The sequence below is a fragment of the Thermobia domestica genome, chromosome 3 (genome assembly GCF_964235325.1).
Source record: "Thermobia domestica chromosome 3, izTheDome1.hap1.1, whole genome shotgun sequence".
Lineage (NCBI taxonomy): Eukaryota > Metazoa > Arthropoda > Insecta > Zygentoma > Lepismatidae > Thermobia > Thermobia domestica.
This window is the reverse complement of record NC_137456.1, coordinates 201,613,243-201,628,476: the sequence shown is the minus strand read 5'-3', so window position 1 is coordinate 201,628,476 and position 15,234 is coordinate 201,613,243. Positions and strand designations below refer to the sequence as shown.

The 15,234-nt window shown below is 36.7% G+C and overlaps 1 protein-coding gene across 1 annotated transcript in view; it reads right to left on the bottom strand.

Annotated features, from left to right (window-relative positions):
* The window catches only part of LOC145681565 (uncharacterized), a 222,783-nt gene extending 208,228 nt beyond the window's left edge, over positions 1–14,555 (bottom strand). The window contains exons 1-2 of the mRNA XM_081753203.1: positions 14,424–14,555; positions 10,066–10,176 (exon numbers count right to left, since the gene is read on the bottom strand). Of these exons, the coding sequence (XP_081609329.1) occupies positions 10,066–10,173 (108 nt within the window). The 5' untranslated portion in view covers positions 10,174–10,176; positions 14,424–14,555. The remainder of the gene's footprint in view (positions 1–10,065; positions 10,177–14,423) is intronic.
* Between the last annotated feature and the right edge of the window lie 679 nt (positions 14,556–15,234).

Sequence of the window (15,234 nt, the reverse complement as noted above, 5' to 3'; positions counted from 1 at the left end):
GGACAAAAAGGCCCGAGTCAAAACGGCCCCGCGTCAAAAGGGCCCCACGTCAAAAGGGCCCCGGTCATAAGGGCCCCACGTCAAAAGGGCCCAGCGACAAAAGGGCCCGAGTCAAAAGGGCCCCGGTCATAAGAGCCCGAGTCAAAAGAGCCCCAGGTCAAAAGGGCCCCGCGACAAAAGGGCCCGAGTCAAAAGGGCCCCACGTCAAAAGGGCCCCGGTCATAAGGGCCCGAGTCAAAAGGGCCCTGCGTCCAAAGATGCCGGGTCAAAAGGGTCCCCGGCAAAAGCGCGCGAGTCAAAAAGGCCCTGAGCCAAAATAGGCCCCGAGTCAAAAGGACCCCGCGATCAAAGGGCCTCACAACAAAAAAGCCTGAGATATAGCGTGAAAGGCATGAGAAATAAAAAATGCTTATTAGATTAAAAGTATGCAGTGGACACCACCTGCTTTCTGTTGAAAGGACGTACATGTGGATCTGTATACAGTGTTAGTCAAAGTTATTAGGACAGCCCAGTTACGATTCATGTGAACAGAGAAAAGTGTTGCATGTAGGTATTGACCAGTGCCGTGTCATGGTGCGGGTGAGCGGGGCAACGACCCTGGCTGCCGAAGTAAGGTGGCGCAAAATTCGGGAGTAAGAAATAAAAGAAAGAAGAAAGAGAAAGAGGAAAAATTACTTGGAATATTTTAGATCAATAGCAGATAGTGTTACTCGTGTTAGGAAAATCTAAGTACACCCAACAACAAAAGTTTCTCCACCCTAAGTGGTCTAATTCCATAACTTGGGGTCCAGGTAATTTGCAGTTGTGAGAACGCCTGGACAGATGCAACCCAATTTACACGTAACTTTTCTCGGCACTGACAACAGTTGGTAGCACTGAATACAGTCTTTATGCAAGTAAAATTGTGAGTAGATGATGCACGAAACATTTCTCCATTCTGAGATGAACCTCTCTGGTTTAGAGCGTGTTGTCCAATGAACATCATATGTTAATCTCAATATTGTTGTGTATGTAATGTATTTCACTATATACCGTATATTCAAAGAAATAAAAACACTGATCACACATAAATCAGAAAATGCTTGAAAGTAGACGAAAATATCAAATCTAGAACAACTGCTGGAAATAAGTTAGTAAATGGTTGCCTTCATTGAGAGACCTTCTCCAATTCTCCTCATTCCAATATTTTTTTTCTTTCTGGAGGAGAGAATATCTTGGTTGTCACACTGAGTATGTATTGAAATTGAAACTGAAACATTTGAAAAAGTTAGAAAATGACCGGGATTTGAACGCGGGTCCGCCGAATATAAGTTCAATGCGCTAAAAACTTACCCACCTCGTCACTTCATCCTCCGCCTAAACTATTAGCTAGTTAAAAGCGTTGCATGTAAGACTATACACAAAATACCCGTACTAATACTCGTATAAGGAGATGTTCCTTATGAGTGTCACAATGACTTACTCGAGGTTTCCTTCTTTAACTCAAAAACAAGTGATATGGACCTTCGTCAATGAGGAAAATATCGCGAAGCGTTCTTCAAGATGAGGCTACCTCATTGTTTTTAACTGGTCCCGATTTATATTACTGCAATTCTTCCTCACCGTGACTTCTAATTTCTAAAGAAGAAAAGCCGGCAGACATTATTTTCGCATTCTTTGAATTGCATCAACACGTGTAGAAATAGTGTGTGCTATGTTTATGTAACATAGCTACTAGTTTATTTTCTTATCTTTGTATCAAGTATGAAAGCAGAGAACTGCCATTTCAGTGATTCGATTTCGAATCCCAGCGTGACAGTTATTTTTTCTTTATTCGAAGGTATTGTTTATGTAATTGATATTGTAATTCTGTTATTATTATTGTTATTATTTTTATTATTATTATTATTATTATTATTATTATTATTATTATTTTGCGTATAACTATGAATTTCGATGGCAACTGTCGCCGAATATTAAAAAGTAAATATGGTAGAACTATGAAATAAAGTAAAGAGATGCGCGTAATTTTATCATAAAATTATATGGCGCAACGAATTTTATCTTATCGTAAACGGTTATCGTCGAATATACACGGTTAAAGGAGCACTCTGTTGATCAAATTAATAGAAGTTGCTAGACAAGTATTGACCACCGGCAGAAAAAAATACAGAGTAACTGCAAGTCGAGTACGTACTATTGTACAGGAGTATACTCAAAGACCTTTAGAGAACTATCTTCGAGGCTTGGTTCACAATTTTAATTTGCAATCCACGCAAGCAGTTTGAGACAAATGTCAATTGTATTTGGCATTTGGAAAGTTAAGCAAAAATGATAATAAACTTATGTCCAATATAAGTTGGAAGAATTTCAAAACAGATTAAAGTAGCCAGAATTTTTCAATGTAAGTTCACATACTTTATATATCTGCGACTTGGGACTAAAAGGGCTAATGTCAACACGAAGTAGTTTGGAGTATATATACTATTCATATTAACATTTTCTTTTCTTGCAAAAGAAAATATCCATTTATAGGCGTTAAAATTTGACGAACATCTCATTTTTTCCCAAAAAGTGACATTGGCCCTTTTAGACCCAATTTAATCGACAAGATATGAAGATTTTTCTTTCTAAGGATTCGTGTTAAGCAAGTACTTTTCAAATATAAATGTAATATGTTTATCTCAAAAATACTTTTTGTTAGTAATGCTCTTTTTTCACTCTTTTTATCTTACTGTAAGGCTTTATGCAAGATTGGTACTTATAAAATATAATGATCATAGTGTAATGTTAATCAAAGTCAAGTTGTTCAAAAATATACTGTAATGTAAAATAATTATATACGTATAAAATCTGATCAGATGCAGCAGAAAATACAAACAAATGCTATTTGTTTGTAATGTTTGTCATTTGTCTTTCAGCTGTTTTTAAATCCTTATTATAAGGCTTCGTGTTAGGTTAGCACCGTTATTATATAATAAGAATAATGTAATGTTTACCGAAGTCAAGTTGTTAATATTACATATATCTATATATATAATTTGATGAGATTTAGTGGAGAAAATATATATAATAGTTTTCAGTAAGGATTTTTTGTTTATAATATACTTCTTGTTTCATTATTTTTTATTTGATTCCATGTCAGTAAGGCCTAGACAAAGAACGACGTGTACAGAAGGGGTCGTCCTCAATGCAATATCGTATATCAGTGGCTCCCAATCATGTTTACCTGGCACCCTCAATGCAAGCCCTTAATACTTCACACATTTCTTACCGCTTGTTGGCTACACGTACTTTTTCTGATCTTTTACCTGATTTTAGATACACCATTGAATTTTCAATTCGATAATAATAATAATAATAATAATAATAATAATCTCAATATATTTATATTTCCTCTAGCAAGACTTCTGAATACCTTTGTAGTCCAATAGTATTATTTACCAGCTGTATTCCTAATTAAACCACAGCTCGTATTCAAAAAATATTTTGCATTCCTACTTTTAATTTAACATATATCTCTTATATCATTCGTAATATTTCTAATTAAGAATGTAGTTTATTTCTGTCAGTAGCTTCTGCACTTCTGTTCTTCGAAATAACATCCCATCAATGTGGGTTTTCATCGCTCCAATAGTGATAATTTTTTCGGTTCACCAGACCATATAAGATAAATATCACTTCATCAAAGAATACCGGAGGGAGGGGCACGGTTGTTCAGTGGTAGAACGCTTATCTCTGGTGTGTAGGACTACTGATTCGATTCCCGGCCAAGTAAGGTTGTGGTGGTCAATATTGTATAGGTGAGTTTTCCCGGGGTACCCTCGTTTTCTTTTGATTTCACCCGTTCTTTCATCATCATTCACTTGCTTTATCATCGTCATCCTAAAGGGCATAATGTGGAACGTTAAACTGACAGTCTGAAAGTTACCAGAGAATACCATGTCATTTACGACAATATTGCTGTCATCGATATTTCATATCATTACTTCGCAAAACTCAATGCGGTGATCAAAGTCGTCTTCCGTTATTTCATGCACTAAACGCATTCTCCTAGGGTTTCAACTTATACCGCCTTATGCAGAGTCGTTTTGACGTATGATTAGCGTCATACTAAAGGTTTGACTACTGCAATTAACATATGTTAATCGAACTTTTTAGTATGGTAATAATCATACTTCAGAATGACTTTACATAAAGAGCATAGTGTACAAAAATTCATTGCGCTGAACTCTGGGAAACACCTAGCTTGTTAGCAACTCTGGTTATCAATGAATGCGGAATTTCCACAAAAGATTGTAAATTAAAAGAAACTGCCAAATTGCTACATTGTTTCGGCCTTCCTGATTGCATGCGGTACCTTTCTGCAAAACATTCAATGGTCTCTTAGGCAGTTGACTTCGAAATTGGGTTATGGTCGGAAAATGTAGCATTAAATAACTGTTGTACCTCTGTATATGATCTCTTCCTATCCTATAACCGGTGTCACGTCAGAAGGGCCCGAACAAAAGGGCGAGGACAGAAAGGCCTTAGTCAAAAGGGCTCCAGTCATAAGGGCCTGAGTCAAAAGGACCCTGGTCAGAAGGGCCCCGGTCAAAAGGGCCCCCTAACAAAAAGGCCCCATGTCAAGAAATCTGAGATATAGCCTGCAAAACTTCAGACGTATAAAAATACTTATTAGGTGAAAAATATTACGTGGACATACCTGTTTATTTGTGTTGAAAGAACATACCTGTGGAAAAATATAGGGTTAGTAAAAATGTTACGACAGACCAGTAATAACGATACGTGTGGACGGAGGTAAAGTAAATATTGCATATGGTGGATTCTGCGATATTTGATATCACACAATATCTTTTGAATGGAAAGAGGTGGGTTTGACACATCAATTTAGGTAGAATGTTCCCACAGATGAGAAGAAGAACTCATTTTTTAAAATCTATCTTCATTCGTTTGCGAGATAGGGTGCTACGTTTGGCATTTGTATCTAGTAGACCAAAGTATCTGGACAGCCAAAGAGACACGTAGACGTAGAAAAGTAAAAGGTTGCAGGTTGATGCGAAAACTACACTGAGTGAGGGCGTGGACAAAATGACAGCCATCCTAGATTCGCCATATTGGATATCACATAATATTTTTAAATGGAAAGGAGTATGTTTAGCACATCAATTTAGGATTGAATTTTCCTACAAACGAGAATATGGTTCATTCTCTACCAATCCTCATTCTTTACCAATCCTCATTCTTTTACGAGGAAAGTGTGCTATGTTTGACATTAGTGTGTAGTAGACAAAAGTATCAGGACAATAAAATAATAATGTGGTGGAGGAAAAGCAAATGTTGCATGTGTGTGTTGTTGCAAAAACTACATTGAATGGGGATGTGGACACTGTTGATCACATAAATATTCAGATATTATTAAAAAACTACTATAAAATGTCCTCTAAAATTATTTTATTCCTCCAAGTTAATACAGTTAGTATTTAATAGCAAACACACAATGATTTATAACTTTCTTTAAGCATTTCGGCATCGTTGTTACAATTTTCCTGGTATAGTGTGGGGAAATATTGTTCCAATCTGTATGTAATGCTTTTCTCAAACCTTCTTTCACCGTAACTCGTATATATTGACCTTACGTTGCAATTCGCTCCAAAGATTCTCAATGGGATTAAAGCCGGTACTGTGTGGTGGGGTTTAGCGAACTTTTGGGCAGTTTTAAAGCAATCTTTTCTTTACAACATATACTTTGCTTGGTATCAATATCTTGATAAATTTAGAAGTCCTTCTAAGAACGTTAAGATATATTTCTTCTGTATTTTAAAGCAGCCTGAAAGTTCTTGACATTTATTTCTGTATTTATTTGTCGAAACACTATTATTCTACCATCATATTCATGCAGGTTTAACTTAAATCCGTCGATAAAAACATTCCCACCAGTTTTTGGGTTTATTTTCAAAAGCTCTAGAAAATTTAAGTATCTTATATTTTTTAATTTGGGTAATACATGGTTTCTTTCTAGCAATTCTACCATTATATCCTTCCCGTATTAACTCTACATGGTACAATACACTGACCAGAAGAAACATCGTTATCACCCACTACTATTTGAACGACGTTGTTGAGCTCTACCAAATATTCGAAACTGCACATTAAAAGCATTCTATTGCTTTATAGTCGTAAAGTAACAATTAATCGCAAATATACTTACTATTAAAATATGTTATACATACGTGGTAACTTCTCAATATTTTACAAACGTAAGCAAACGAACAGAAACGTTAAGAACACAATGAAGTACTATTTATTAGTTACCTGTCTAAATACTTTCTTCTACTAGAAACAAATGTCAAACTTAGCACGCACTATCGCGTAAATGAATAGAGATCGGTCAAAAGTCGACTCAGTAAGGGATGCGCACGAGACGAGTCGGGACAGAATTTTCCTGAGAATATCCGAGTCGAGACAGCTCTTCCAATAGAAAAATGCACATTTTTCGAGCCGAGACATCACATTTACAGTACATTTTTGAGACGAGACAGCCTCAAATCTTGTCTCTTGCGCATCCCTAATTCAGATTATCGTTTGTAGCAAGATTCTAGCCTAAATTTATGTGACACAAGTACCTTTGTCTATTTGAAAATATTTTATGGTATATAATATGCGGAATTCAAGTTGGGTGCCATGATCATTTAACGCAGTTTAACACCAATACCAACCTGTAACATTTACTTTTCCTTTGTCCATTTGTCTCTTTGTTACTGCCCTGTCATGATACTTTTTTTTCTATTAGATACATATGTCAAACACCCTGTCTCATAAACAAATGGTAATGTGTCAAAAATGAGTTTCACATTTGTGGAAATATAAAGCCTAAACTGAAGTGTAAGATCATAGCCTTTTTCATTAAAAAATGTACGATCCGCAATATAGTGTAATTCAAAATGGCTTCCACGGTGACCACACTCCAAGCCAATGCAGTTTTTGCAATAACACCAATTGCAACATTTGATTTTCCCCCGTCCACGCGTGTCGTTATTATTGTTCTGTCCCAATACTTTTGACTAACCCTGTATGGAGATCCACATATATGTTCTTACACCAAAATTAAAGAAACGTTTTCAAGATAGTATTATTCATATAATACGTATTTTTCTACTTTGATTCAGGGGCAGAAATTGAATTTTAGAACTAACGGAACAATCATTAATAGATAGTCTGATTGGGCTAGGACTCGAGAATACAAACTTAGAGATATGATATGATATGATTTTCACTTTAGCATCCCTTTCAGCAGCGAGGCTGTATGAGATGTAGACCTACAGATTAACGTGGAATTCGAACCACATGAGATCCTGCCGGGAATCGAACCCGGGTCTTCCACGTCTACAAACTCAGAGAGACGCGGTTGAAAGCAAACTTTCATCGAGAAACGACTTAAGCAATAGGGATTGTTGCAGAACAAACAGTAACCAAACAAAATTAAGATCACCATTCAAGTTTCCTTTTTGTCTCTAATAACCACTGATATTCTTCCTTCTATTAGACAATCACTTCTACTTACTAAGGTGGCACTATCCACTAGTGCATCTTTGATTTCCACTTCTGTTTTGATTTCAGGCTTTCTGGCCGTGGGACTATTTCTACCCGGGCTCTTTCCACTCAAGCCCTTTTTCGCGGGACCCATTTGACATGAGGCTCTTTTGACTCGGGTTCTTTTTTCGCGGGGCCGTTTTGAGGGAGAGGACCTTTAGACTCAGGCCCTTTTGTTGCGGTGTCCTTTTGACCCGGGCCCTTTTGTCGAAGGGCCCTTTTGACCGGGGCCCTTTTGACGCAAGGCCCTTTTGACGCGGGGCTTTTTTGAGCAGGGCCCTTTTGACGCGGGGCCCTTTTGACCGGGGCCCTTTAGACCCGGGCCCTTTTGACGCAGGGCCCTTTTGACCGGGGCCCTTTTGACGCGGGGCCCTTTTGACCCGGGCTCTTTTGACGCGGGGCCCTTTTGACGCGGGGCCGTTTTGACTCGGGCCTTTCTGTCCTCGCCCTTTTGTCCGGGCCCTTCTGACATGGAATCGTGCACGAGTCACTGGTGACTCGTAACGCACCGACGAAAAAACCTTCAACGAGACACACGGTGACTCGAATAGCAGTGAGATCCATACTCCGTTTATACTGCCGCAACATACGTGTTAAACCACACTTCTGTTTATTTGTAGGATATACATCTACTGTTTTGTTACGTTTCCCACCAATTTTGCGGATTCTTTCTTCAATTCATATATGCTGTACATAGTGTAAACTTGATCAAGAAATTTCATTGCTCCGGTTTCATACATTATTTTCATTTAGGCCAGCTTTCCGTTGCATTCAGATTATATTGAATTGCTTGTCCTTCTTATGATTGGTGGGTTAATTTTAGTTTGCTTACTTTCTCTCATTACAAGATATTCTGTTTCACTATCATTACTTTTCCCCCTTCTCTCATATCTGTGAAATGAAAAGTTTTCTCTTTCCTAGCTCTGCTGACTATAGTCTACAGTAGATTAAATTTTGATGATCTCAGTTTCTTTACATACTCAATCAGACACCGTTTGTTTGCATTGGATTTGCAGATCTTTCGTTCCCTAGTCACTGGTCACGAAATTTTGGATTTGAACATAATTTATGATAAAGTTATAATCCTAAAGATTATGGACAATAACTTGGAAATCAAATTAATGTACATGATAATGTTTACTGCGCTTCTTATGGTCTACCATTATGCTAAATTTTGTCAAGAGGGAACCTTCAATTCTCGAGTGAATAAGTAATGAAAATTTTGTTTTAGACTTTCATTACTGTTAATTTTTATAACTGTACATAAATGTACTAGATATCAATGAAGGGCGCATTTTTACCACTTATAAGGATACTTATTATTTGGTTGATTAATTCATTTATGATAGTCAATTTTAAATTTTTCTTGCCCGATGTCAGTGATGATGGCAGTGCTGTTGAACATAACAATTTGTAGCTATGGCATCAAAAATGTCCTGAAAGAACCACTGGGAAATTGTTTGACAGGTTCCGATCTGGAAAGTTTGACCTGGGCGATGTCCCGTGTTCTCGTCGATCACCCCAGTTTGATTAGTACCATTTGAACGACTTGATCCCACGGTGATTCACGTGAAAACATCCACGAATTAGCAGAGATAAGCAGAGAACAGGCAACTGTCGTGCAACATCTTCAATGTAGGACAAATGTTCAAAACCTGATTTTGTGGCTACCTCGTTCACTCAGCGCAGACAAGAACCAGCACGATACCATTGTGGTTGCTTATTCGCTATCATGAATGCTGTTGTTAACGTGAGACATTTCTCTTATATACCGCTACTAAAAAATACAAATGCTGTCCGTACATATATTTTAAACAGAGGAAGGAACGAATCAGCCGAAAAGCAACACCACATTTCAAATTAGATTTCCATCCCAAGAAGACAGTGTCGTGTGTCTAGTGGGACATGAAAGGGATTCCTCACAGTGAAGTTCTACCCTGTAATCTTATCATCACTGTTACTGTATTCTGTGATCAATTTTAATGTGTTTATGCAGCACTTCAAGAAAAAAAAAACGAATAAACGACATGGCATCACCATTCACATGAACAACCTAGAACATAAACTGTGGCCATATGACAACCGCTGCTATTCAAGAGATTCAATGGGAAGTTATTCCTTATCAGGCGAATTTCTAAGATTTGACTGCTTCTGATTACCATCTTTTCAGTTCTCTGTCGAATGCACTCTGTAGCACATTGTTTGAAAACAATGAGCAGCTTCAAAATTCCATTGATGATTTCTATGCATCCAAACTATCGAGTTTTTCCACAAAGGCATCAACAATTTCCTGAACGTTGGAAACAGATTGTAAGCAACTTAGGGAATACATCATTGATCCATTGTCCATTAATTCTAAACGGCACGAACGAATGATTCAACATAATAGTTTATTTTCGGGTTGAGGAATATGCATTGCCAACGACAAACTCATTCTCAAGATAAAATAATGTAAAATAAAATAAGCAAATAATTAAAACAAAGAATACTCACCTCTGAGGTATTTTCGAAATCCATAATATCTTTGTTCATGGGAGACTCACATGATGTTTGTATTGCAAGTACACATAATAGAAAAAGAAGTGAAGAAAACGTAGACATTATCTACAATAAAAGCGAGAAGAAACAGAGATTATATCAACTAATAAAAGATAATAAAATAAATGATTTTACTCAATTTGATATATAGAACGGAGTAAAAGTGCAAAAATGAGAGAAACTTAAGTGTTACGAAATTCAAAAGTGGTATTTATACTACTTGCGAATTTTCCGAAAACTCATATTTAATTAGCCAATTGCCAAAAGCTTCAAGTTGTTTGTTAGGAGCGTTAATATTAAGTTAATGTAGTTAATACCATTTATTTCAAACAGTAAGCAATTACCAAATTAAATGTTTCACTGAAAGACATTTTAGTCATTTTAGTGAAGATTAATTCTGAATCATACAGTAATGAGAAAACGAAGAAATACAATGACAGCATTTAGTAAAGTTTAATTGTAAGAAGCGAAGAATAGCTATCTATGTTTTATTAATGCACGTCATATAATAATATGTTCTGTGCCAATCTAACTTGTTTTCAATTCAACTTTGATTTTCAAGGAGTAACTCGTGGAAGAGTCTATTTTACTCGTCGGACAATCTCCCCCATCATAACTGTCGTTAAAGCCTACATTAATGCAATAAGTAGTAACTAGTAAAAGAGAGAGAACATCTATATGTCGTGTCAAATAAAAGATCATTTTTACATTTGTTCATTGAATAGTAAATTTAAAATTCAAGAAGATATACAAATTGAAATGTAAGAGATGTTATTATGATTAGAGCTGCTTGAACACTTCACAAAATAATGGTTAAATAAATATTTTCTTCCTTCAGAAGCCAGTATATATATATATATATATATATATATATATATATATATATATATATATATATCGGGTGTTGCAAAATAAGTATTACAACTCTTGGGAGGTGACTCCTGCCACTGAGACAAGAAGAAAAGTTCTCTTCAATTTTCGGCTATCGGACATAGTTTCAGATCTACAAGGTGCCGAAAGCGTGGGAAAATGACTTTCGGACGCCAATAGTTTGGAAACTATCCAACATAAAGAGGGCGGGTAAAAAATTCACTGAAGAACTCATACCTGCTCTATTGAATTTTGCATGTTTCACAATCCTACAGTGCACGCGCAAGGGATTCCCCAAAGGAACGTAGGGAGTCAAGGATAATCTGCCAAATGAAACTTGGTCTAAATGGATATGAATTGATAGGCTTTCTACCAGGTAACAATAATTCGTTTGTCTTAAGTCGATATCTGGAACAAATACAAAATGGCGGACACCTTTACGCCCGTTGTGTGTGGTTGCATAATCGCCAGGAACGGATGCTGGCCAACAGTGACGTTCTGAGTATTAATTGTAGCGAATTTGTACTCAAATGCTCTTAAAAGACATCTGGAGTGTCGGTAGAGCATAACAGATGAAGCAGGGTGATTCACATGTGTGGAAACACTTAACGAAAAATGCGAAGAAATGCACTCATACTCACTAAACGTGAGATCAAAGCGTCGGAAATGTAAGGATTAGCGTCAAGAACATGAAAGCCATTGCCAATTCACCAATAATATTCCTTCAAACCGATGCAATATGATGTGCACGGTTGCATACCAATAAGGATGCAACAACTAAGGCCAAGTTCAAATTATGCAATGGATTCACAAAGAAACTTGGTAAACTAAAGGAATGTCACTAGTGGGATCAGATGATCGATATTGAAATGTGGTCAATGTGTGTGTTGATATCAACATGTAGCTAATGGACAAATGTCAACATGTCGCACTACTGCTGGGACACCATCTCACGTACGAAAACTAGGAAAATAACGTTGTACATTCTGCTATTACATCTGGTGCACCTTTTGGTAGAACGTAACTAGTACACGATTGTATCAATGTCCCTCTTTGTTTGGGACATTGTCCCACAGTCGACACATATGAAAAGAAATCTCTTAATGCATGGTTCAAATTCTGATAGAGCGTGAAAATAACAAACTTGTATCATGTCCCACGTCTTCTGAGACATACGACGTACTCGAAATATAGGAAAATGCCTCCAGAAATTCGTATCTTACACACAGTGCACATGCCAAGACAAAGAAGAAAATGAACTGATTAGGCACATTTAACACTACAGCTGGAACACCATACATATCGAAAATAAAACGACATGAGAAACAGGAAGAAACGTCTTAAAGCTCTGATTGTTTACAACTGTGCAGTAGGAGTAACAAAATGAAAGACACAAGTATGTCGGGAGGCTGTACAAGAGGGCTTGCCAAACAAAGTGGGTACTCATCAAAGAAATGAATACAGACAAAGTGAGGCTCCTTCGAACCTCAAGGCTAGAGCGCTCGCTTTTGCCCGCGTGGTCGCAGTTTCCAATCCTACTGGGAGCCCACGGCCTCAGATTCAAGACCCGAGGAGTTATTTTCCTATTTTTCGCACGTGGGACGATGTCCCGGCAGTAGTGGGAGATGTTTACATTTGTTCATTAGCTACATGTTGATATCAACACACACATTGGTCACATTTCAATATCGATCATGCAATCCCACTAGTGACATTCATTTAGTTTACCCAGTTTCTTACTGAGTCCATTGCACAATTTGAACTTGGCCTCAGTTGTTGCATCCTTATTGGTATGCAACCGTGCACATCATATTGCATCGATTTGAAGGAATATTATTGGTGAATTGGCAATGGCTTTCATGTTCTTGACGCTAATCCTTACATCTCCGACGCTTTGAACTCACGTTTATTGAGTATGAGTGCATTTCTTCGCATTTTTCGTTTAGTGTTTCCACACATGTGAATCTCCCTGCTTCATCTGTTTTGCTCTACCGACACTCCAGATGTCTTTTAAGAGCATTTGAGTACAAATTCGCTACAATTAATACTCAGAACGTCACTGTTGGCCAGCATCCGTTCCTGGCGATTATGCAACCACACACAACGGGCATAAAGGTGTCCGCCATTTTGTATTTGTTCCAGATATCGACTTAAGACAAACGAATTATTGTTACCTGGTAGAAAGCCTATCAATTCATATCCATTTAGACCAAGTTTCATTTGGCAGATTATCCGGGACTCCCTACGTTCCTTTGGGGAATCCCTTGCGCGTGCACTGTAGGATTGTGAAACATGCAAAATTCAATAGAGCAGGTATGAGTTCTTCAGTGAATTTTTACCCGCCCTCTTTATGTTGGATAGTTTCCGAATTATTGGCGTCCGAAAGTCATTTTCCCACGCTTTCGGCACCTTGTAGATCTGAAACTATGTCCGATGGCCGAAAATTGAAGAGAACTTTTCTTCTTGTCTCAGTGGCAGGAGTCACCTCCCAAGAGTTGTAACACTTATTTTGCAACACCCGATATATATATATATATATATATATATATATATATATATATATATATATATATATATATATATATATATATATATATATATTTGTGTATGTGTGTGTTTGTAGTTATGATAAAAGTTAATATTTTGTATTATTTTATAAATGTAATGTTCGAAGTAGTAGTAGTAGTAGTATTTCTTTAGATTGAAATATTACGAGTGCAATCACCTAACTGCAACTTCCTTATCATTATTTACTTTTGCCTCATTTCCCATCATTATTTTGTTTAAAGAGTGCGGTATATTCATATTTACGCTAGTAATAGAATGACTTATTGCTAGTATAGTATTGTGAATTTGCTTATTCATCCCTACCGGACGTGCTGGAATAACAGTGCATGCAGAAGATTTTCCCAGCAATCGTCTTGCATTCATTGAGTACAAGTTTGATTAGTGATTAGACTGCCAGCGAGAAGAAATTAATTAATTGTCTTTTATCTGTTCGTTGAATAAACCATTTCCAGAGTAAGCATAGAAATGTTACATTTATTAGGCAGTTATTAAAGGCAACTAATCGACTGTACCAATGTCTTCCACAAAATCTAGAATTACTCTAATGCTATTGTATATTTAAATTAATCAAAAATGTATAAATGTATAGTAACGCATTCTTTTTATGTATAGGAAGTATCTGACTTAGTTTGGTATTGTCCTTTAACTATTACACTAAATTTATTCGTACTCTGTAGTAAACAATGTTCAATACTTAGTTTTTAGTCACTAAATAATGCGAAAATTTAGCAGAAAGTTCAAATTTTGCCAATTAAGCACAGAGTTTTCCCTTAAAACAGTTTCTTTATATCTCTGTTACATTGTAGGAACAAGAAGAATATTAAAATGTAAGAAGTGAATGCCTGTTAGAAGTGAATGTAATGAATCATACTTACGTGGACTATAGTCGTTCAAAAGAAAGTCATTAAGAGTTCACTGCCAAGTTAGATTGTGGTTTCTCTTCTTCATAAAATATGAAAATACATTCATTGTTCCATCCTTTGTTCTTGACTCGCATAAATTAATATATTTATCAGTGTCAGTATGAAGAGTTCAGTAAAATGACGCTGGTCATATGTCACGCTACGAGAAAGAAAACTGAATATATTAACACTTTAATTAACAAATCAAACAAATTGACCTTTCTCTTCCATTTCAGATTTTTATGTAGTTATATTGTTTCATCTGCCTTTACCATATGTATTTTATTTTTTACTTCAGGTACCACATAAGTTATTTATTAAATTTTACTTCACTAAAATACCTCCCCGATATACAGCACCTTAGGAAGACACTTTTATGTGCCTGGTGTACAATGAAATGTAAGGTATATCAACACAGCAATGGTTCACCGCCAGAAGAAATATTCTTGCCAAATTGATATAATCGGAATGGCCACACGAATAATGCCCTATTAGAAGTTAACAATTCTTCCGGCGGTTAAGTTGTCGCGGATCACAGTGATAGATACGGCAATTTAATGTTGGTTCCATACATGATCAGATCGGCTTTAATGGTATGAGTACTTGAACGCCGAAAACGATGTGAAACTACAGACTATTTGCCTGAGTTCACCAAATGGAAAAGTGGAATAGTAGTTGTTAGAGTCACACTTTTTTTGTAATATCTTCCTTTCGGGCCTTCGTGAGGGAAGTGTCATAACAAAATTCAATGTAACGATAAGCGTAAGGCAAAAATGGGTAAATT